Source organism: Rutidosis leptorrhynchoides, chromosome 2, assembly GCF_046630445.1.
Source record: "Rutidosis leptorrhynchoides isolate AG116_Rl617_1_P2 chromosome 2, CSIRO_AGI_Rlap_v1, whole genome shotgun sequence".
In the NCBI taxonomy this organism is placed as follows: domain Eukaryota; kingdom Viridiplantae; phylum Streptophyta; class Magnoliopsida; order Asterales; family Asteraceae; genus Rutidosis; species Rutidosis leptorrhynchoides.
Genome location: NC_092334.1, coordinates 412,385,215 through 412,410,148, shown reverse-complemented (window position 1 = coordinate 412,410,148; position 24,934 = coordinate 412,385,215). Strand labels below are relative to the sequence as shown.

Here is a 24,934-nt window from a genome sequence, read left to right as displayed (position 1 = left end):
CCGGTACCCCAGTGATTTTAAGCCAAGCAAACCGTTGAAAAGACTTAGCGAGATCCGAAAAAGGGGAAATCAAGACAAAATCGTGAGAACCCGCATTGACCATATTGTTAAAACTAACTAAATTGTCACAAACACAAACGCATCCGAAAGGACCATAATTGCTAATATGAGAAACACGAGCGTTGCACGAGACCAAAAAACTGGAAATTTTCGTCTCCACCATCGGACGCGCATCAAGCAATAAAACCGACAAATCAAGCCGATCCGAAATGAGGCAGTTGGGAGATATCATACACCTTAATTTCTTCACAATCGGAGCACCCCATTTGTTAGAAACCTTGGTCGGCCGACGAGATGGCCAACCCACAAAGATGGGTTTACCGAAAACTTGGAACCATTGAGTGTAGCAACCGCTTTCGAAGCATCTGACTCATTAGAATATGAAACGAAAGAATACCTTCAAGAAGACCAGAACTTGATCTCTTGAATTTCCCCAATTTTCCCGAAAAAACTTTCCACCATGTGACGAGTGAGCGTCTTCTCGATCCTCCCGATGAAAATAGTTCGATTGAGGCTAGCAGAGCCCGAAGAACTAGGCCTGGTGCGATCTCCGACACCCGGACTGCTATTATCTGACCTGAAAAAGGGAATAGTAATCGCCGGAGAAGGTTGAATTGAGGTGGAAGTTGGGTGGATAAGGGTGGAGGTAGGATGGTTTAATTTTGGGGAAAGTGAAAATTTTGAAAAACTGCCGTTTGAAAAAGCAGGAGGAGAGAGCATTTCATCTCTCGTTGTCACGTTTTAGCAAGGTAGTTAGTATGGATCTGGAGCTTTATTTTGATTATTTGTTTATTTTAATTATTTGTTGTGAAAATGGAAGAAGATGATGAGTTTATTAAGACCATAGTTTTTAATTGGAGGATGTGATGTTCATATTTGGCACTTTATGAGGGCACTTCTCAAAAATGATATGCTTTTTTTACATCAATGCTGTTAATAAGACCAGTGTGTAGTAATACACCGATAAACAGAAACATTTAATTTCATCTACACATTTAATGTGTTATTTGATTTTGGGATTAAATAGGGAAAGAAACAATATTTACATAATTTACAGATCCTATGCATCAGATATCCGCCTCATACTCACCTTTTTATACTTATACCAAGAAGCACACATCAAATAAACCCCTAAGTTCACTACACTTAACCCCGCTAATAACCAATAAAAGTAATTCAACTTGTCCCTATTCAAATTATTATTAGCTAACCACCCATTGCTAACTTTATTCACCACCTCCACAACTATCGAACTCGTGTAGTATCCAAACGCCATTGAACACCATGAAATACCTGTACCGAGTGATTTCATACCCGACGAGCTTTCTTCATAGAAAAACTCTAGCAGCCCTACCAACGTAAACATATCGGCTAGTCCGAAAATAGCAGATTGGTAACCTAACCAGAACACACTCATAGGTAAAGGTTCTGATGAATCAACCATGTTATTGTTTATAGCCACTGATTTACGGTGTGTTTCGACTACTCCCGCCACTGCCATCGAGATGGCTGACAGAACTAATCCAACTCCGATTCTTTGAAGGTGTCGAATTCCTGTTGGTATTCCAGTGAACTTTCTGACGAATGGAACCAATATTCGATCGTAAAGTGGAATTAAAATGGACATGATTAATAGTGGAATTACTGGAATCGAGGGTCCGGGAAATTGAAACCCTAGTAGGTTTCTGTCCATGGTTGTACTTTGTTGAACGGTGAATGTTTGCAGTTGAGATAAGCAGGTGTTCATGAATATAGTGCTCATTATAATAGGGAGCATACGGAGTAAAGTCTTTAGTTCTTCGACCTGAGTTACTGTACACAGTTTCCATGAACCTGCTGGTCGTAATTCGGATGCGTCAAGGGTACTTCTAATAATTGCTGCCTTGTCTAAATACCTGATTAAAAGTTATGCATTAACAACCACAAGATATACATAATCATATACTCCGTATCATATATCATATCATATCATATCATATATCATATATCATCATATATCATATTATAACAAGGTTGTAAAAGACCCGAGATGTAGATGAGTCGGTCAGGATGTTGAAATGTCAAGTCGGTTGAGACGGAGTCAAGATTGACCAACATTGACTTTTAAATAAATATAAGATATTTCAAAGATAAATATTTCAAACATAAATAATCTAAAAATAAATGATTTACAAATAAGATGATTTGGTGTTATTTTAAATAATATGTTCCGGGTATTTTATATTGTTTTCTATGATTTTACTGTTTTTCTCATCTAACTTTTAAATGGGCATGGTATTTTTTTTACAATGGAACAAGATCTGAAAAAAAAGTCGACTTTTGACCGAAATTGACCCGAATTTTGACCGTTGCCCGCCTTATTAAATGTCTTTCTTCGAATAGGGACGGGTTAGTCATCAAACGCCGCAACCACCATTTGCAACCATGTATAATACCATAATAGAGATGCTTGACTTACAAAAGTTAATGTAAAAACTTACTTAAATTGATCACTTCTTTGAAGAATATCAGTTGCTACGCTATCATGAATCTCATGCAATTCCTCTGTATTCTCTGGTAATGGCATATTTCGGTTTCTTATGGCCACCACAGATACCTGAATTAAAGATATAACGTATTTTTACTTTTGAAATTTTTTTACTTAACATCATGTTGTTGTTACTTACTAAATATGTATACCTGTAGAATTCGAAGAATTGGGCTATCTCTAGGTATATTATTTCGAAACATAGATCTCCCCATGAATAGAAACACAGTTGCTAATAGAACCGCTACAGCGCAGAGACCTAATCCCCAATCCCAACCTTGGTTAGAGCTAATCCAAATTATGAACGTTACACCAAATACAGCTCCAGTTGTAATGCTAAACAGAAACCAGTTAAAGAAACTTGCAAGTGATTCTGCCTCTTTGGGGTCATGTTCATCAAATTGATCAGCTCCTAATGCAGGCAGAGCAGCTTTTACTCCACCAGTACCAAATGCAATTAAATACAAACCCGTGAACAGTATCGCCTCTTGACCACTTTCTGCTTGCTCACATTGACCTAAATGGCTCGTACTACAACGAATCGGTCTTAATTGTTGAAAGTGAGCTTGAACTGCTAGGAGTGCATAACCCTGAGCATCAATTAAATTAGACCATGATAAATGCTTGGCATAAGAATTTATTATCTAGAGATGTAAATGTTATTGGGCTGTCCTTAACACGCGTCATATTATTGGACATAGCGGTTATTTATTTATTTTTTTGAACAGAAAATTTGCGTCATTGGCGGTTGGCGAAGGCAAACCACCCGTTCAAATCGCAGAATCAGGACCATCAAGGAGGAAATCGAAGGGCGTTAATTCACGGGTCACGCACAATTAACTCCACTCCACCGCATTTAATTCACTGGTCACGCACAATTAAATCCGGAAAAACCCCTTGTGAGGATCAACCTAGTTCACAGGTGTCACCTCACGATGCCGAAACACACCCAGTTACCACTTGGCTAATGCCTACTTGGTCGTAGCTAATTTTAAAATGACGTTTATAAAATTGTACAATACTTTAAAGCGTGCTGTTAATAGGAAAATCTAGAAAGTCATATTAGGGTAGTTTTGCTTGACCTACCATAACTTCAAAAGATGCAAACAGGATACTTGACTTGAATCTTGACAAGTAGGTGTCAGAAATAAACCCTCCAAATAGTGACAGTAGAAATGCAGTGCCTAGATAGTTTGTGAGTGTTGTGGCTGACTTAGTCAAACTGAAGTTCATATAACCGTAAAAATACGTTACCAAGCTTACAGCCGTTGAAATGAATGCCATGTTCTCAAGCCCAATCATCGCTGCGTTAATCGACACACACACAAAAGTCGGAAAAATCGGAATATATATATATATATATATATATATATATATATATATATATAGGGGGAAGCGGGGGAAGAAAAAAAAAATTTTATTTCGTTTTTTTGGGAATTTTTTTTTTCCGGTATCAAAATCACACGAAAATATGAACATTTAGAAAAGACATTTCGTGATGAATGTTATTATTTAGGCGGGAAAACGATCGACAAAAATAACATTCAAGATAATATTGTTCGTGAAGAATGTGAACGGTTTTTTTTCATGTTTTGTGAAGTAAAATTTAGCCCGATTTAGAGTTTAGGGTTTAGGGTTTAGGGTTTGGTGTTTTGGGTTTATGGAATAAACCCAAAACACCAAACCCTAAACCCTAAACTCTAAACCGTTCGTGTTAAAAACTCAATCTAAATCCTAAATCTAAACTCTAAATTTCTAAACCCTAATATCTAAACCCTAATATCTAAACCCTAATAGCTAAAACCTCAACATACGCTCGAAAAACACGATAATTGTTATATATTATTTCTTCGAGCGTTTTCCGATTTTTCCGCCAAAATAAAAACATTTATTACAAAGTGTCTTTATTAGATGTTCATATTTTCATCTCATCTATAATGTTCGTTAACAAAGAGCTTTCAAAAAACGAAAAAAAAAAAAAGAAAAAAAAAATTTTTGCTTCCCCCCGATTGGTTACTTCCCTCTTGATCCTACCACTATATATATATATATATATATATATATATATATATATATATATATATAGAGAGGGATCAAATGAGAACTTTTTTGTGTGAGAACCCTGAGAACTCAAAAATACACTGAAATTCGAACAAAAAAAGGGAAATTCGAGCAAAATAAAAAGTGGCGGGCGAGCAAAAAAAAAGGGAACTCGAGCAAAAATGGGGAAAGTCGAACAAAAAAAAATGCGGCCGGACAAAAAATGAAAGTCGAACAAAAATTATGATATTCGAAGAACACAGCCGTAGTCGAACAAAAATATTGAAATTCGAACAAAAATGTGTTCTACATTTTTGTAATTCGAACGCAAAAAAAAGGAAAAAAAAAATTTTTGCTCGACTATTAATTTTGTTCGTCCGTGTTTTTGATTATTGCTCGAATTTCCTTTTTTTTGCTCGTCCGCCACTTTTTTGCTCGAATTTCAGTGTATTTGGAGTTCCTAGAGTTCTCACACTAAAAAAGTTCTCACTAGATCCTCTCCATATATATATATATATATATAGTGGTAGGATCAAGAGGGAAGTAACCAATCGGGGGGAAAGGGGGGAAGCAAAAACTTTTTTTTTTCGTTTTTTGAAAAAACTTTGTTCACGAACATTATAGATGTGATGAAAATATGAACATTTAATAAAGATACTTTGTGATAAATGTTTTTATTTTGGCGGGAAAACGCTCGAAGAAGTAATATATAACAATTATCGTGTTTTTCGAGCGTATGTTAAGGTTTTAGCTATTATGGTTTAGATATTAGGGTTTATAGGGTTTATATATTAGGGTTTAGAAATTTAGGGTTTAGGGTTTAGATTTAGGGTTTAGATTTAGGGTTTAGATTTAGGATTTAGATTGAGTTTATAACACGAACGGTTTAGAGTTTAAGGTTTAGGGTTTAGGGTTTAGAGTTTAGGGTTTAGGGTTTGGTGTTTTGGGTTTATGGAATAAACCTAAAACACCAAACCCTAAACCCTAAACTCTAAATCGGGCTAAATTTTACTTCACAAAACATGAAGAAAAAAAACGTTCACATTTGTTAACACCTATTTCCTTATGAGGTAAGGCTTAGTGTATCAACATGTGACGACCCGGAAATTTCCGACCAAATTTAAACTTAACCTTTATATGTTTCCGACACGATAAGCAAAATCTTTAATATTGAGTCTCGAAAACCTTGAAATCTATATTCATGAAATCCGGAATGTTGAGTCTCAAAATAATTGAACTGTTTACATAAATTCAATTACCTTTGACTAGCTCTAACGATTCACGAATCACTGTTTGTAAATATGAGTACATAAATACATATATATGTGAATATAGTTGAATTACATAAATATGTAAAATAACAATGTGTGTTGTAATGGAAGCTACTATCTTATATATATATATATATATATATATATATATATATATATATATATATATATATATATATATATATATATATATATATATATATATATATATATGTATATATATATATATGTATATATATATATATATAGGAAAATAATTTAATATATATATTGCTACAATTCAAATTATCCTGTAAAAATATATATATAAATATATATTTAATAATATTCATTTATGTAATAAAAACTTGTAACATCATTACCTTTATCTTTAATGATCATTATTTTAAAAATTAATAATATTATTAACATGTTTATTATTAATTTTTAGTATTATTATTATTATTATTATTATTATTATTATTATTATTATTATTATTATTATTATACATGATATTAAGGGTAATATTAATATTGTAATTATATTTATTATTATTGTAGTTATAATTATAAGATTAATTATAAGATTTATTATAATACATAAATTTAGATATATATATATATATATATATATATATATATATATATATATATATATATATATATATATGTTATATGAATATAAGTATATATAAAAAAATAAATAAATAAAAAAAATATAATAATAATAAATAAATACACGAGATGCTGATGGATATTTTTTTTATCTTTTTCTGTCCTACTGTTTAATCCGTGAACTACATGTCGACTTTTTTTCATTTATATAAATCGAACAACAAATAATGGGAAACTCATTCGATCTTTCAACACCATTGTCAAGTTTCACAATATCTCTGTTATCTAAAAATCAAAGCTTTAATAGAATTATATATGTATTAATTTATTTTCATCCCGTTATCTCTGTTCTATTTCAATTTTTTTCAAAACTACGATTGGAACGAAATTGAAAAATGTAATAATGAGGTCTTGTTAGGAATTGTTTTCTTAAACTATCTGCAAAGGATCAAATCCTAATTCTTTCTACTGAGTTCAAATTTTAAGGTCAAAATATAAATTGAAAAAGTCAACTGTTTTGTTCATATCGAAATTCGGATTCAGATTGATGTTTACGAATCAATAGATGGTCCAGAAAGTTTTTACGAATCATTTATAACCTTTTTCATGTTACAAGTTTTGTCTAAAACACACTTAAATTCGAAAAGCAATTTCAAGTTCAAGAACGTATTTTTTTTTTTTTGTTCAGCGACTTTTTATTTTTGTTTCTGTTTAAACTAATTCAAATGGAGCTCTAATCGTTCTGGTTATTCATGAATTCTAAAACCATCTAAATTTTTGCAACCATTCGTTTGATTAAGAATTTCCTGTCGTATGGGTTAATGAAGAAGAAGAAGTCAGAATAGTAATTGGTGAGTTCATAGGTTTATCACCGCCTGTACTTCGAGTATGATATTCGTTCTACATATCGTTCTACATCGATTATCTTCGCTTTACATATCGTTCTACCTCATTTATCTTCGTTCGACATGATGATTATGTAATCTCTAATGTTTTAGATATCATGTAATCTAGTAATAACGATAAATCAAATGAGTTTAATATCCTATTGACTCATTAAATTCATAATTACATTCGAAGAAAATATATATGCAAGTATATTTTCATAAAGATTGTAATTAAAAATTCTTTCGTACAAACTGTTAATGATGAAAATATTTTAACGGGTAGGTAGTACCCGAGGAATATTTAGATTTCACATTAATAAGTTACACTGTATATTCTTCGAATCTGATTCAACGGTCATTTACTATTCTATTTACAACTACCGATATACGTATCTGTTCACCACAGAACGACCATTTCCATTCAAATTTCATATCTGGATTTTTACCTATCAGAATCCAACAAGTGGCATAATGAAGAAAACATTGGACATGATAAAATTTGTTAGAAACAAACGAACTAATTAATTGAAATATTGATAAGAATCCACGCTAACTGTTCCAGCTAACTGTTCCCAGCTAACTGTTAATTCCGTATTACATTTTATTTATCCCAATTTACATTCTCGCAATTTCATTTATCGTTATTTAATTTCTGTTATTTACTTTTACGCACTTTAAATCGGGACACATGTACACAATACGTCGGATTAATTCTGAGACAATACGTTGTACACGGGTCATGATATATATATTTATTTATTTTACGCACTATAAATAACGGGACACGTATACAGGGTTTCGACTTATCATATCGACCCATCTATATATGTATTTTGGAACAACCGTAGACACTCTATATGTGAATGTGGGAGTTGGCTATACAGGGTTGGAGTTGATTCCAAAATATATATATGGTTTGAGTTGTGATCAATACTGAGACCGGTACACGGGTCACGATATGTATTAAATAATTTTATATTTAATTTATATATAAAATTATTGGACCATTGGACTATTGGACTGTTAACTTTGGACACTTAAAATGAATTAAAATGTTGATTATAACATATGAAACTAAATAATTCTTCAAGTTTGCCACTTGACTTCATCCTAAACCTCACTTGTATCTTGACGATTCCAATCTGCATTCAAATCTTTCATGATTTTAGAAAACATATCGATCGGGAGGATGAACTAGCCGCACTCCATCTACGGAAGAAAAGATTTATGCACCTGAAAAACTATCGAACCCAAATTCATAGTTTAACACGTACCCGCATTGAATCCTTTACCATTTATTAGCAAAAACAACCTTACGATCTCTTTTCAAAGTAACCAATTTTGTCACAGCTTCAGCAAGTTAACTTCGACTTCTCAGTAAAACTAGCCTTATTATAACCTCGATATATATACGTTGCCCTTTCGCCGTCGTTATCGGAGAACCTTTTATATTTCACGACATCATCAGCAGATGTACCAGCAACTCGTCATCTCTTTGGCGGAATTCGCAATTAGTATTTTGAAAATCTCGCAGAACTTCCCCAGTTATACCTATAACATCTACCTCTAAGAATTTCATACTCCGAATGTGAAGTTTCTGAAAAACACCCTGAACTGCGAAGTAGTTCTTGAAATGCTGATGAAGCAGCAAAAACTGTAAACGACTTTAACAGTCAAAAGTTTGATGATGAAGTACAGTGTGTTGAAAAAGTTCAGAAAAAGAGAAGGGTTGGAACTGGAAAACGGATTGGGCAAAGTATGAAAGAGGCTGTGAATAAATCACAAGGACTGAATCTGCCTTCAAAGAATCCAAATGATTCAGTGCCTGCTAAAACCGTTAGTAAGAACTCTACTCCTTATTCTAAACCTTTCCAGATGATATTCTTCATCATCATCTTATCTTAGATATTATAAGATATCTTCATATCCTCCGTTATATGTATTCTCCATATTTCTGGAGATATTTTTACAACTATTCTTATCTGAGATCACGTATCTCTCCGTAATATCTGCAACATAAAAGAAACTGTGTTAGTTTCTAAATTCTGAAATCTTCGAGTTTAAAATGGAAATGTTTTGAAGTAGTGTTGGGAACTGATGCATGAATTAGTATAATATAATGACACTTGATCAACGTCATTATATTACAGTAAGTCATGCTGAGTTTCTAATGGAACGTGATGATTCACAGAACACACCGTCATCATGTACTATTTACACGACTCTTACATTCTACCCAATTTCCAAACATATTAAGAACATATCATCTTGATAGCTCTATATTTTCGGATATTCTGGTAATTTGCCAAATCAAGATCGTGCCATTACGATATTCTTCTTGGAACATTAACTATGTTCATCTAAAAATTCATATCTACGAATTCTGGACCATTATCCGCTTGACTTAAGGCCGGAAAGAGAAAACGAAAGCATGAAGCTCCGAAATATAATGGAGAATATAAAGCCCGATAACAACCCCGGAATTACAAACCGTGTATATCAATGCGTATAGCAATATAAAGACACGGGAGAATGAAAAACACAATAACCCCAAGGTAATGGTAGAAGAAAATAACTTCCTCCGGTGGTAGATGAAAAAGAAGAATGACAGATATGAAAGTTTAGAGTATATCAAGAATCAATACTGGATGAAGCATATTAACGAATGCTTTAAAGTATGAATTGGGGAGAAAGACTAGAAGGTGTGAGCTGTGGAAATAAAGAAACGAAGGGGGTGGATTTATAGTAAAATATCAGACAGAGAAATCGAGACAGATTATCGCATTTAATCAAAGAAGATCATGATTTCCTTAATCACCGAAGAAACAAATCCTATTGCAAAGATTTTCTTTAAATCCCATGAATTCCGGAAATCAATCATAACTACGTCATCGGTTAAAACAAATATACATTTACTCATTTCACTCTCTTGCGATAGCTTCACTTATACTCTTCTCGTAATCAAATTGTTTTATTTATATTACTCAATGATGATAAAACTCTATTTATCAACTCATATTCGTCATGAAAACATTTTTATAGTTAGCCATGACGACCTCGATCAAATTTCGGGACGAAATTTCTATAACGGGTAGGTACTGTGACGACCCGGAAATTTTCGACCAAATTTAAACTTAACCTTTATATGTTTCCGACACGATAAGCAAAATCTTTAATATTGAGTCTCGAAAACCTTGAAATCTATATTCATGAAATCCGGAATGTTGAGTCTCAAAATAATTGAACTGTTTACATAAATTCAATTACCTTTGACTAGTTCTAACGATTCACGAATCATTGTTTGTAAATATGAGTACATAAATACATATATATGTGAATATAGTTGAATTACATAAATATGTAAAATAACAATGTGTGTTGTAATGGAAGCTATTATCTTATATATATATATATATATAGGAAAATAATTTAATATATATATTGCTACAATTCAAATTATCCTGTAAAAATATATATATAAATATATATTTAATAATATTCATTTATGTAATAAAAACTTGTAACATCATTACCTTTATCTTTAATGATCATTATTTTAAAAATTAATAATATTATTAACATGTTTATTATTAATTTTTAGTATTATTATTATTATTATTATTATTATTATTATTATTATTATTATTATTATTATTATTATTATTATTATTATACATAATATTAAGGGTAATATTAATATTATAATTATATTTATTATTATTGTAGTTATAATTATAAGATTTATTATAATACATAAATTTAGATATATATATATATATATATATATATATATATATATATATATATATATATATATATATATATATATATATATATATATATATATATATATATATATATATATATATATATATATGTTATATGAATATAAGTATATATAAAAATAATAATAAAAAAAATAAAAAAATAATAATAATAAATAAATACACGAGATGCTGATGGATATTTTTTTATCTTTTTCTGTCCTATTGTTTAATCCGTGAACTACATGTTGACTTTTTTTCATTTATATAAATCGAACAACAAATAATGGGAAACTCATTCGATATCTCAACACCATTGTCAAGTTTCACAATATCTCTGTTATCTAAAAATCAAAGCTTTAATAGAATTATATATGTATTAATTTATTTTCATCCCGTTATCTCTGTTCTATTTCAATTTTTTTCAAAACTACGATTGGAACGAAATTGAAAAATGTAATAATGAGGTCTTGTTAAGAATTGTTTTCTTAAACTATCTGCAAAGGATCAAATCCTAATTCTTTCTACTGAGTTCAAATTTTAAGGTCAAAATATAAATTGAAAAAGTTAACTGTTTTGTTCATATTGAAATTCGGATTCAGATTGATGTTTACGAATCAATAGATGGTCCAGAAAGTTTTTACGAATCATTTAGAACCTTTTTCATGTTACAAGTTTTGTCTAAAACACACTTAAATTCGAAAAGCAATTTCAAGTTCAAGAACGTATTTTTTTTTTTTTTTGTTCAGCGACTTTTTATTTTTGTTTCTGTTTAAACTAATTCAAATGGAGCTCTAATCGTTCTGGTTATTCATGAATTCTAAAACCATCTAAATTTTTGCAACCATTCATTTGATTAAGAATTTCCTGTCGTATGGGTTAATGAAGAAAAAGAAGTCGGAATAGTAATAGGGGTTATATACTTTTCTGTGTGGTTTAAATCAGAATGAAATGGATGGACGAGTGGTTTGATGTTTGTGTCGGGTTTCGAGTGGTCGCGGGTTCGAGTCCCGGCTTGGACAGTTTCTTTCTTTTTACTCATTCTAATTAAGGTAGCCATTTACTTATAGTTTCATTATTTTTATTATTATTTTTATTATCATCATCATTATTATTATTATTATTATTATTATTATTATTATTAGTGTTATGTTATTGTTATAATAATGATAAAATTTATGATATGATTATTATTATTACCATTTTAGATATTATTATCACTAAATATTATTATTATTATTATTATTATTATTATTATAACTTTTATTATTATTTTTAACATTATTATTATTATTATTATTATTATTATTATTATATTATTATCATTATTAGAATTGGTATAGTATTATTATTACTAAAAATATCACTATTTTTACTACTAATAGTATTAAGAATTATCATCATTTTTATTATCAACATCAATATTATTAACATTATTATATTTATTATTATCATTATTATTATTAAAATTAACATTTTTAAAAAAGGTATCATTTTTATTAAAATTATTATTATTATTATTATACGATAACAAATATATATTTTGTATATCAAAAATATATTCATTACATATACTATAGTTATATTAATACTACAATTAATTATACATTATACACAATTAATTAAGTCATTAATAAAACCCATGATTAAAATAACAACTGAATCACTAAATATATATAAAAATTGTTCGATTACAACTATATTTGTTAATATATATATACAAATGATATAGGTTCGTGAATCCGAGGCCAATCTTATAATTGATCAATGGTGTTATATGTATTTTTACTACAAAATACAGTATGGTGAGTATATAGTCCCTTTTTAAACTCTAAATATTTTGGGCTGAGAATACATGCGCTGTTTTTATCAATGATTTACGTTATGGACACAAGTGAACAAAAATAAATTCTATGTTGAGTTGTACCATGGCATATTTCTTTATACTTGGTAGCTAATATTTACATGAGGAATATAAACGTGAATCCTGTTGATAGATCTATCGGGCCTGACAACCCCAACCGGGCTGGACGACCAGTTTTAAACGGTTGCACTGTACTTCGTTTCTGTATGCTACACTTGGTACGGTGTAGTGGTTATTTAAGAATATGCTGCTGTGATTTAAATGTTAAGTATGGTTACCAAGTGCTCAACGACTTTTTCATACATTTGCGAGTGTATTATGTATGTATATATGAAATCTTGTGGTCCATAGTTATAACGCTGCTAGCATCAAACCTATATATCTCACCAACTTTATGTTGACGTTTTAAAGTGAAAGGACCCGTCCTAATCCACCTGGACGAAGTCATCAACATTTGGTCCCATTGCGATGATCGGCTCCAAGTAATGTCCTTATATTGAGCAAATGCACAGCGGAAGACTTAATTCGTACCTGAGAATAAACATGCTTTAAAGTGTCAACCAAAAGGTTGGTGAGTTCATAGGTTTATCATAACAATCATTTCAATATGTTAATAGACCACAAGATTTCATAATCATAAACATAATACACCCGCAAGTGTATGTAAAGCATTCTAAGTGGTTGAGCACTTGGTAACCATACTTAACATTTAATCAATGTCACATATTCCCTTTATTATGAAATCTCACTACACCGTACCAAGTGTAGTCACCAAAACGAAGTACTGTGCAACCGTTGAATACTGGTCGTCCAGTCCGGTTGGGGTTGTCAGGCCCGATAGATCTATCAACAGGATTCGCGTTTACAATACCCATGTAAATAGTAGTTACCAAGCTACATGGAAATATGCCAGTAGTACAACTCAACGCAGAATATATTTTTAAGTACTTGTGTCTATTTTGTAAACATTTATAAAAGCAGCGGATGTATTCTCAGCCCAAAAATATATATTGCAAAAGCAATTAAAAAGGGAGCAAATGAAAGTCACTTTTGCCTTGAAGGTATTTAATTCGACTTGGTCTCCGATAGATATCACGAACCTAACCATATATATAATATATCAACATATTTTCTTTTTAAGTAATCGTTACATATATATATACTTTTAATACTTCTAATATTTTCTTAGTCCGTAGTTAGCAGTCCGATGTTAGTGGTCCACAATTAGTTGCTTAAATAAAATAAATAAAGACCCCATCGTATTTGTATTGATCAGAATTAATCTCGATGTGTTGCGTACATAAAGTACCGTGTTGTCAAATGACGTGTTGCGTACAATCATGAGGTCTTATGATTAATCTTCTCGTGTTGTTTACGGGTGGTCCTAAAATATATAAAATCAAATCATAAGTAATTATATATAAAATATCATATTAATTATAAAAGATATGATTAATTTACTTTTTCTCCAAATATTTTCGTAGCTAAACTAGCTTCGGATACCCAATCTTGTTTTAGTCGTAGTTTCTTCATTACAACTCCGTTTTTGTTGGTTCAACTTGCCACTTCCTTGGATCGAGTCAAATTTTAAGAAAATGAACTGAAAATACCTTAGTTTATATTCGAAATCATAGGTTATAGGTCAAACTTTGGTGAAACTTATGAAAGTGATCATTTTCCATCATAAAAACAACATTTAATGATCATTTTTCTAAAAATACTTACACTTTGAGTTAAACCATGAAATTTTTATGTGTTAACATATTCATAAGAAATATCATTTTTCTAGAACATGAACTTCCAATTCAAAGTTCAAGATGGTTTTTAATTATCCAACCCAAAACAGCCCCCGGTTGCACTCCGACGACGTAGATTCAGTTTTTAAGATGTTCTTTGTAAAACCAAGTTATATCTTGTTAGGTTAGCATATCATTATGATATATTATAGGTCTTAAAGTGTTTTAAAAGTCAAGTTAGAAGGATCTATTTAGTTTGCGAACAAGTTTGAAATCATTCAAACTATGTTCTTGTTGTTAAAATTTTATACCACAAAATAAGATAGCTATATGAATATGAATTGAATAAGATTATGAACAAGGTTACTACCTCAAGTTACTTGGACAAAGTTACTGCAAAAGATAAGAAATAATCTTGGAATCAAAGAGTGGTGGAGTTAGATCAAAAGGTTGGAAGTAAACTTCTTCAAATGGGTGGTTATTTTGATATGTTCTTGAAAGAGTTTTCTTATGGTGTTTAAGGCTTGTAATTGAAGCTAAATGATGGGGAATATACTTGGAGATGATCAAGTATGAAGCTAGGAGTATTTTGAGAGAGAAATGAGGGTGTAGGTATGTGAAAATGAAGTGAAGAAATGGTGTTCATTTATAAAAACGTTTTTAGTTTATAAAGAAAGAAAAGGATTCCTAATTTTGTTTTCTTACTAATAATTCATACTACTTGACAAATCCTAGTTACCTCATATCTAGGGCAGTAATAATATTGATTAGGATGTTGATTTGATGTGCATATACCAATAGTAAATACATATAGAAGCTGGGTATGATACGGGTACATATACCCTAGATATACGTATAGAAATCTTGAGGAAACGGAACGAGAATTCAAATATAGCTATCTTTTGTGAATATACTTATATTGTTTTATGTATTTAAGTCCTTAAAAGTGATTAAATACATTATATATACGATACATGTATAAGCATTATAGATTATAAGTATATATATCAAAGAATGTTACGTATAGTTATCGTTTTGAAAACTTAAGTTAGTAGTTTCAAAATATACTTATAACTCATTGTCATTAGTACACAATGAGATGTTAAACCATCCTTAGATCATGTTAAATATATATAAATACATATATATACACAAACGTATAATTATCGTGTGTTATATAGTTCGTGATATCATCGGTCATATTGGACGGTCAAACGTTGTGTAAAACTCTTTTCAAAAACACAAGTCTCAACAATTTGGATTGCTTATCATGTTGGTATGGTTTAATTTATGTAAATATTAATCTCATAAGTATAATTTGGTCGGAAAATTCTGGGTCATTACAGTACCTACCCGTTAAAGAAATTTCGTCCCCGAAATTTGATAGAGGTTGTTATGGATAACAATAAGAAGGTTTTCATGACAAATATAAGGTGATAATAGAGTTTTATCATCATTGAGTAATGTAGATAAAACGATTCAATTATGCGAAGAATATAAATGAGACTATCGTAAAAGAGTGAGATGAGTAAAATATATTCGTCTTAACCGATGACGTAGTTATGATTGATTTCCGGGATTTAAGGGATTTAAAGAGAATCTTACGTAATAAGATTTGGTTCTTTGGTGATTAAGGAAATCAGGATCTTCTTTGATTATATGCAATAATCTGTTTCGATTGCTCTGTCGGATATTTCACTATAAATTCACCCCTTCGTTTCCTTATTTTCCACGACTCACACATTCTATTCTTTCTCCCTTGATTCTTACTTTAAAGCATTCATCAATATGCTCCATCCAGTCCTGATTCTTGATATACTCCTAACTTTTATATCTGTCATTCTTCTTTTTCATCTACCACCAGAAGAATCTATTTACTTCTACTATACTCTTGTGTTTATAGTGTTTCTAATTCTCCCGTGTCTCTATATTGCTATCTGCATCGATATACACGGTTTGTAATTTTGGGGTTATTATCGGAGTTTATATTCTTCATTATTTTTCAGAGCTTCATGCTTTCGTTTTCTCTTCCCGACTTCCAGTCAAGCGAGTAATGGTCCGGAATTCGTAGATATGAAATTCAGAATGAACATAGCTAATGCTCTAAGAATAAAATGGTAATAGAACGATTTTAATTTGTTAAATTACCAGAATACCCTGGAGAAGACCGAGTCATCCAGAAAAATATTCTCTTGATATGTTTAGAGATTAGATAGAATGTAAGAGTCGTGTAAATGGCACATGATGACGGTACTGTGAATCATCATGCTTCATTAGAAACTCAGCATGACTTACTGTAATATAATGACGTTGATCAAGTGTCATTATATTATACTAATCCATGCTTCAGTTCCCAACACTACTTCAAAACATTCATATTTTAAACTCGAAGGTTTCAGAATTTAGAAACTAACACAGTTTCTTTTATGTTGCAGATATTGCGGAGAGATAAATGATCTCAGATAAGAATAGTTGTGAAAATATCGCCAGAAATATGGAGGATATTTATAATAGAACATACGAGAATATCTTAGAATTTCTAATATCAATGGATGATGAAGAAGATTTGTCTGTGAAGGTTTAGAATGAGAAATAAGATATTTGCTAACGATTTCAGCAGGCACGGAATCATTTGGATTCTTTGAAGGCAAACTTATTCTTTGTGATTTGTCCACGGCCTTCTTCATAGTTTTGCATAATCCGCTTTTCGGTACTAAATTTTCTATCGACTGTTCCTAACACTCCTTTCTTTATCATCAAACTTTTGGCCATTAAGATCATCTACAACGTGCTGCTTCGTCAGCATTTTCAAAGTTAACTGATCTGGGTCATCGTTTATCAAACCGAGGTAGTTTCAGGAGAATTGTGTTTTAAGAATGATTAATCGCTGATGGTAATATTGTGGAATATAAAAGGTTCCCCAGTAACAATAAAGAGTACGCATATATATCGCGGTTATAATAAAGTTGTTTCGGATGAAAAGTCGGAGTTGACTTGCTGGAGCTGTGACAAAATTAGCTACTTTGGAAAGGGATTGCAAAACGATCTTCGGTAATAACAATGTCAAAGGAACTAGAACAGATACGTGTCAAACGTTTACTCAGTTTCCGAGGGTTTTTCAGGTGCATAACTATATGCATCAATCTTTTCTTTCGTAGATGAAGTGCGGTTGGTTTATCCTCTCGATTGAGGTGTTTTTAAGAATCATGATAGATTTGAACGCTGATTGTAATCGTCGAGATACAATGAGGTTTAAGATGAAATCAAGTGGCAATCTTGAAGAAATGTTTAGTTTCATATGTTATAATCAATATTTTAATTCATTTTAATTGTCCAATGTCATTAGTCCACAATAACAGTCCAATAATTCATATATAATTTAATATATAATATACAAATTAATTAATACGTGTCGTGACCCGTACACGTTTCAGACTCGATCACAACTCAAACTATATATATTATTGTAGAATCAACCTCAACCCTGTATAGAGAACTCGATCATTACTGCATATAGAGTGTCTATGGTGATATATAGATGCGTCGATATGATATGTCAAAACATTGTATACGTGTCCCGATATTTAAAGTGCGTAAAATAATTACAGAAATTAAATGACGATAAATAAAAGTGTGATAATTAAATTGCGATAAATAAACTGCGATAAATAAAATGTAATCAGTTAGCTAGGAACAGTTAGCTGGAACAGTTAGCGTGGATTCTTAACAAAAAAAATTCATAGTTAATTTGTTTGTTTCTAACAGATTTTATTTTGTCATATGTTTTCTTCATATGCCACTTGTTGGATTCTGGGAAGTCAAAATCCAAATATGAAATTGAATGAAAATGGTTATTCTGCGGTGAACTGATACGTATATCGGTGGTTGTAAGTAGGATAGTAAATGACTGTTGAATCAGCTTCGACGAATGTACAATGTATCTTATTAAGATGAAATCTAATTATTCCTCGGGTATTACCTACCCGTTAAAAAAAATTTCACCATTAATATTTTGTACAAAAGAACTTTTAATTACAATTTTTATGAAAACATATATACATATATATTTTCTTCAGATGAAATCATGAATTTAATGAGTTAATATGATATTAATCTCATTTGCTTTTCGGTTTGAGCTAGAATAAGAAATCTCTAAAACTTTTTGAAACCACATATTCTTCGCAGAATATCAATGAAGTTATGGATCAATACTTCATCGTTCATTATTGTTGGTACTCCTTGGTATCTATGGTGCGTATGATGTTGATGTTTATGGGACAGATTATGATGTCGAGACGTGTGATGCGGATGTTGTTTGTTAGTGGTGATGATGGTATTGTTGATGTTATTGATGGTGGTGCTGATTATGCTGCTGGTTCTGCTGCTGGTGTTTGCAACCTTCGCACCATGTTCTCCAAAGCCGTCACGCGAGCGCGAAGTTCGTTAACTTCTGCTAGTACACCGGGATGATTGGCGGTTGGAGCGAGCGAATGAACAAGATTTGTAATATGGGATAGTATATAATCGTGATGAGATACTCTAGAAATGAGAGAGAAAATGGTGTTTCGAATAGGTTCGCCGGTAAGTGCTTCAGGTTCATCGCCAAGAGGGCAATTTGGTGGATGGAATGGATCACCTTCTTCTTGTCTCCAGTGATTTAGTATATTACGAACCCATCCCCAATTCATCCAGAATAGATGATGGGAAATTGGTTGATCCATTCCGGTGATGCTGCTTTCGGAGCCCGAATGGAAATCCATATCGGCATAACTGTCGGAATCTGAAGAATTCGAACTAGATGCGGAATCCATCTTGTATAAATGGGGAAAATGAATTTTTGGTACGGAATAGATTATAGGAGTTAGATTTGGTACTCTTCAATACATAATTTACATATGTATATATAATACCAAAATCCCGTAAATTACGAATCTTTGAAAAGATATCAATCAAAGTTCGCAATAACAGATATGCTAAGATAAGAATTCGTCTATACACTATCAATGCAGTAAATGCAGTAAAACATGTCTAGACTTATGAATGATAAGCAGGTAATTTTCTAAGGATGATAAGCAGATGATTTCCGACTAGAAATGATAAGCAAAACTTTTGACATGTAGACACGGTCGAAGTCCAGACTCATTAATGCATCCTAACAACTACTAGTTAGACACACTAATGCAAGACCTGGTTCACTACGACCACCGCTCTGATACCAATTGAAAGGACCCGTCCTAATCCACTTGGACGAAGTCATCAACATTTGGTCCCATTGCGATGATCGGCTCCAAGTAATGTCCTTATATTGAGCAAATGCACAGCGGAAGACTTAATTCGTACCTGAGAATAAACATGCTTTAAAGTGTCAACCAAAAGGTTGGTGAGTTCATAGGTTTATCATAACAATCATTTCAATATGTTAATAGACCACAAGATTTCATAATCATAAACATAATACACCCGCAAGTGTATGTAAAGCATTCTAAGTGGTTGAGCACTTGGTAACCATACTTAACATTTAATCAACGTCGCATATTCCCTTTATTATGAAATCTCACTACACCGTACCAAGTGTAGTCACCAAAACGAAGTACTGTGCAACCGTTGAATACTGGTCGTCCAGTCCGGTTGGGGTTGTCAGGCCCGATAGATCTATCAACAGGATTCGTGTTTACAATACCCATGTAAATAGTAGTTACCAAGCTACAGGGAAATATGCCAGTGGTACAACTCAACGTAGAATATATTTTTAAGTACTTGTGTCTATTTTGTAAACATTTATAAAAGCAGCGCATGTATTCTCAGCCCAAAAATATATATTGCAAAAGCAATTAAAAAGGGAGCAAATGAAACTCACTTTTGCCTTGAAGGTATTTAATTCGACTTGGTCTCCGATAGATATCACGAACCTAACCATATATATAATATATCAACATATTTTCTTTTTAAGTAATCGTTACATATATATATACTTTTAATACTTTTAATATTTTATTAGTCCGTAGTTAGCAGTCCGATGTTAGTGGTCCACAATTAGTTGCTTAAATAAAATAAATAAAGACCCCATCGTATTCGTATTGATCAGAATTAATCTCGACGTGTTGCGTACCATGTTGTCAAATGACGTGTTGCGTACATAAAGTACCGTGTTGTCAAATGACGTGTTGTGTACAATCATGAGGTCTTATGATTAATCTTCTCGTGTTGTTTACGGGTGGTCCTAAAATATATAAAATCAAATCATAAGTAATTATATATAAAATATCATATTAATTATAAAAGATATGATTAATTTACTTTTTCTCCAAATATTTTCGTAGATAAACTAGCTTCGGATACCCAATCTTGTTTTAGTCGTAGTTTCTTCATTACAACTCCATTTTTGTTGGTTCAACTTGCCACTTCCTTGGATCGAGTCAAATTTTAAGAAAATGAACTGAAAATACCTTAGTTTATATTCGAAATCATAGGTTATAGGTCAAACTTTGGTGAAACTTATGAAAGTGATCATTTTCCATCATAAAAACAACATTTAATGATCATTTTTCTAAAAATACTTACACTTTGAGTTAAACCATGAAATTTTTATGTTTTAACATATTCATAAGAAATATCATTTTTCTAGAACATGAACTTCCAATTCAAAGTTCAAGATGGTTTTTAATTATCCAACCCAAAACAGCCCCCGGTTGCACTCCGACGACGTAGATTCAATTTTTAAGATGTTCTTTGTAAAACCAAGTTATATCTTGTTAGGTTAGCATATCATTATGATATATTATAGGTCTTGAAGTGTTTTAAAAGTCAAGTTAGAAGGATCTATTTAGTTTGCGAACAAGTTTGAAATTATTCAAACTATGTTCTTGTTGTTAAAATTTTATACCACAAAATAAGATAGCTATATGAATATGAATTGAATAAGATTATGAACAAGGTTACTACCTCAAGTTACTTGGACAAAGTTACTGCAAAAGATAAGAAATAATCTTGGAATCAAAGAGTGGTGGAGTTAGATCAAAAGGTTGGAAGTAAACTTCTTCAAATGGGTGGTTATTTTGATATGTTCTTGAAAGAGTTTTCTTATGGTGTTTAAGGCTTGTAATTGAAGCTAAATGATGGGGAAAATGCTTGGAGATGATCATGTATGAAGCTAGGAGTATTTTGAGAGAGAAATGAGGGTGTAGGTATGTGAAAATGAAGTGAAGAAATGGTGTTCATTTATAAAAACGTTTTTAGTTTATAAAGAAAGAAAATGATTCCTAATTTTGTTTTCTTACTAATAATTCATACTACTTGACAAACCCTAGTTACCTCGTATCTAGGGCAGTAATAATGTTGATTAGGATGTTGATTTGATGTGCATATACCAATAGTAAATACATATAGAAGCTGGGTATGTTACGGGTACATATACCCTAGATATACGTATAGAAATCTTGAGGAAACGGAACGAGAATTCAAATATTGCTATCTTTTGTGAATATACTTATATTGTTTTATGTATTTAAGTCCTTAAAAAGTGATTAAATACATTATATATACGATAAATGTATAAGCATTATAGATTATAAGTATATATATCAAAGAATGTTACGTATAGTTATCGTTTTGGAAACTTAAGTTAGTAGTTTCAAAATATACTTATAACTCATTGTCATTAGTACACAATGAGATGTTAAACCATCCTTAGATCATGTTAAATATATATATATATATATATATATATATATATATATATATATATATATATATATATATATATATATATATATACACAAACGTATAATTATCGTATGTTATATAGTTCGTGATATCATCGGTCATATTGGACGGTCAAACGTTGTGTAAAACTCTTTTCAAAAACACAAGTCTCAACAATTTGGATTGCTTATCATGTTGGTATGGTTTAATTTATGTAAATATTAATCTCATAAGTATAATTTGGTCGGAAAATTCCGGGTCATTACATAAAGCATGTTATTCTCTGGTACGAATTAAGTCTTCCACTGTGCATTAACTCATATTAAAGATATTATTTGGAGTCGATCATCGCAATGGGACCAACTGTTGAAGACTTCGTCCGGATGGATTAGTTGCGGACATTTCACAACACAATACTAGAAGTATCTAGCTAAAAGTGGGGGAGTGTTGCCTATTGATGTTTACTCTCGAGAAATAATCCCTGCAGACCCGGTTCACAAGTATAGAAACTTGTGGGGTGGCTTAATCAATCTTTTGTCCGTTTAGCGTTAAGCTGTTAGCCGGATGACTTCTAGTGAGAGAAAGTACTATGTGAGAGAGAAAGGTGAAATCTCTGCTCACAAGTTGTCAGAGTGTCTGAATGTGTAAAATGACGACCCAAGGGGTCTATTTATAGTGATAAATCCACCGGATTGTTCGGGGACACGTGTCAGATGATGATACGTTATGTTATTTGTGATCCGAAATATGCGATGGATGTGACGTTCTCCGGTCAGGGCTTAAGCGCTAGGCGGCCTTCAGGGCTTATGCATGACGGAAGCAGCCTGCACAGCGGAGAACGCTTGACGGACAGTTTCCCAAAACTGTTATTCTCAGTGTTCTTGATGCCAATTTCATGCGAATATTATGCCTTTATGCGTGTATACGATAGGATACACCATTAACATTCTTCACGAACAATATTATCTTGAATGTTATTTTTGTCGATCGTTTTCCCGCCTAAATAATAACATTCATCACGAAGTGTCTTTTCTAAATGTTCATATTTTCGTGTGATCTTGATGCCGGAAAAAAAAAATTCCAAAAAAAACGAAGAAAAAGTTTTTTTTGCTTCCCCCGATTGGTTACTTCCCATTGATCCTGCCCCTATATATATATATATATATATATATATATATATATATATATATATATATATATATATATATATATATATATATATATATATATGAAAGCAAAATATAATGCCAAAATTTGTACAAGTTGAATATTTACCATATACAAACATAGCAGCTCGCTTCCCACCTAGCCTTCTTATATGTGTAGGCTGTGTTGTGACATCTCCATTAATACCCTGCAAATTTGCATTCAGTGTGTTTATGAGTATTATAAATTATATATATAAACATGGTTTTAAATAAAAATATAAAGTTGCAAACATTACCATTTCTAATGAAGGGTGCCCTTTGTGTTGCAGGATGGATTCTTCGAATGCGGTGTGAGTTATGTTTTACTGACATTGTGAACATTTGTTTATATAGCGAAAGGTGTTTATTTTATCATTATCAGGGATCAAATGGCATTTTTTTAAGATAAGTCAAAACACATCTCTATCATGTAATTAATTATATGCAAAATGATATTAATGTTTTGTCATTTGTTTGTTGTTTGTTCATGTCCTCATCTATGGGTTAGTGACAAAACAATTGATTATACTTTAAAGTTTAAACTTCATTTTAGTGTAGACCTTTTATATGATATTTTCTCTTTATTTAAATTATTATAATTTTAGATTTCCTTTAAAAGTTGATTTAGTTTTATGTATTATTCCTTTTGGTTGTCCCTTGACATCTTTTGTTTGAATGAAAATAAATTCGTTTGGAGTTAAGTTCGTTTTTACCCTTAAGAGGGAGACAAATATAACATAATTCAAATCAGTGACTAAAATATAAAACTTTAATAACAAAGTAAGTGGACACATGTTAATATTCTAAAATGTCCTCTAAAAACTTTAATAACAAAGGAGCTTACATCATCTCTAAATGCCAATCTGTTAGGAGAATTCAGTAGCAGCTTAGCAACGTGCCCTAATTATCTCCTCCCCAAAAAAATCGAGGTATTTATTTGGCGAGCAAAGCTTCAAAGGCTTCCCGTAAGGACCGAGCTAGATAAGCGAGGTATTGATCATAACTCCGTTCATTGCGCTCTATGTGATAATGATGTTGAAACTGTTACACATTGTTTACTGGAATGCAAAGACGCAAACGACGTTTGGGAGCGAGTGTACAAATGGTGGAACATGGATCTACCTAGCAACCTTGCGTTCGCTGATCTTTTTGAAGGCAGATATATCAAGGCGAGATAGAGTATGGGTCAAAAGATGTAGCAATCGGTTGAGTATGTGTGCGGATATCTCATCTGGAAAAATCGTATTTTAATGGTTTTTAACAACAAAAAATGGAATGGTACGGTCGCTCTTAACGAAATTCA

General features: G+C 31.5%; 1 protein-coding gene across 2 annotated transcripts; it reads right to left on the bottom strand.

The window, feature by feature from the left end:
* Positions 1-1,072: 1,072 nt before the first annotated feature.
* Positions 1,073-23,936, bottom strand: LOC139892305 (protein NRT1/ PTR FAMILY 4.5-like). 2 transcript variants are annotated; one of them, XM_071875364.1, is made up of 5 exons: positions 23,889-23,936; positions 23,720-23,798; positions 2,740-3,177; positions 2,541-2,656; positions 1,073-1,955 (listed from the first exon to the last, which is right to left on the bottom strand). In XM_071875364.1, the coding sequence occupies exons 2-5, from the start codon at positions 23,720-23,722 to the stop codon at positions 1,121-1,123; spliced, it is 1,392 nt and encodes a 463-aa protein (XP_071731465.1). In that variant the 5' UTR covers positions 23,723-23,798; positions 23,889-23,936; the 3' UTR covers positions 1,073-1,120. The 2 variants fall into 2 exon arrangements, with proteins under 2 accessions (XP_071731465.1, XP_071731464.1); XM_071875363.1 differs by lacking the exons at positions 23,720-23,798; positions 23,889-23,936 and adding an exon at positions 3,674-3,889.
* Between the last annotated feature and the right edge of the window lie 998 nt (positions 23,937-24,934).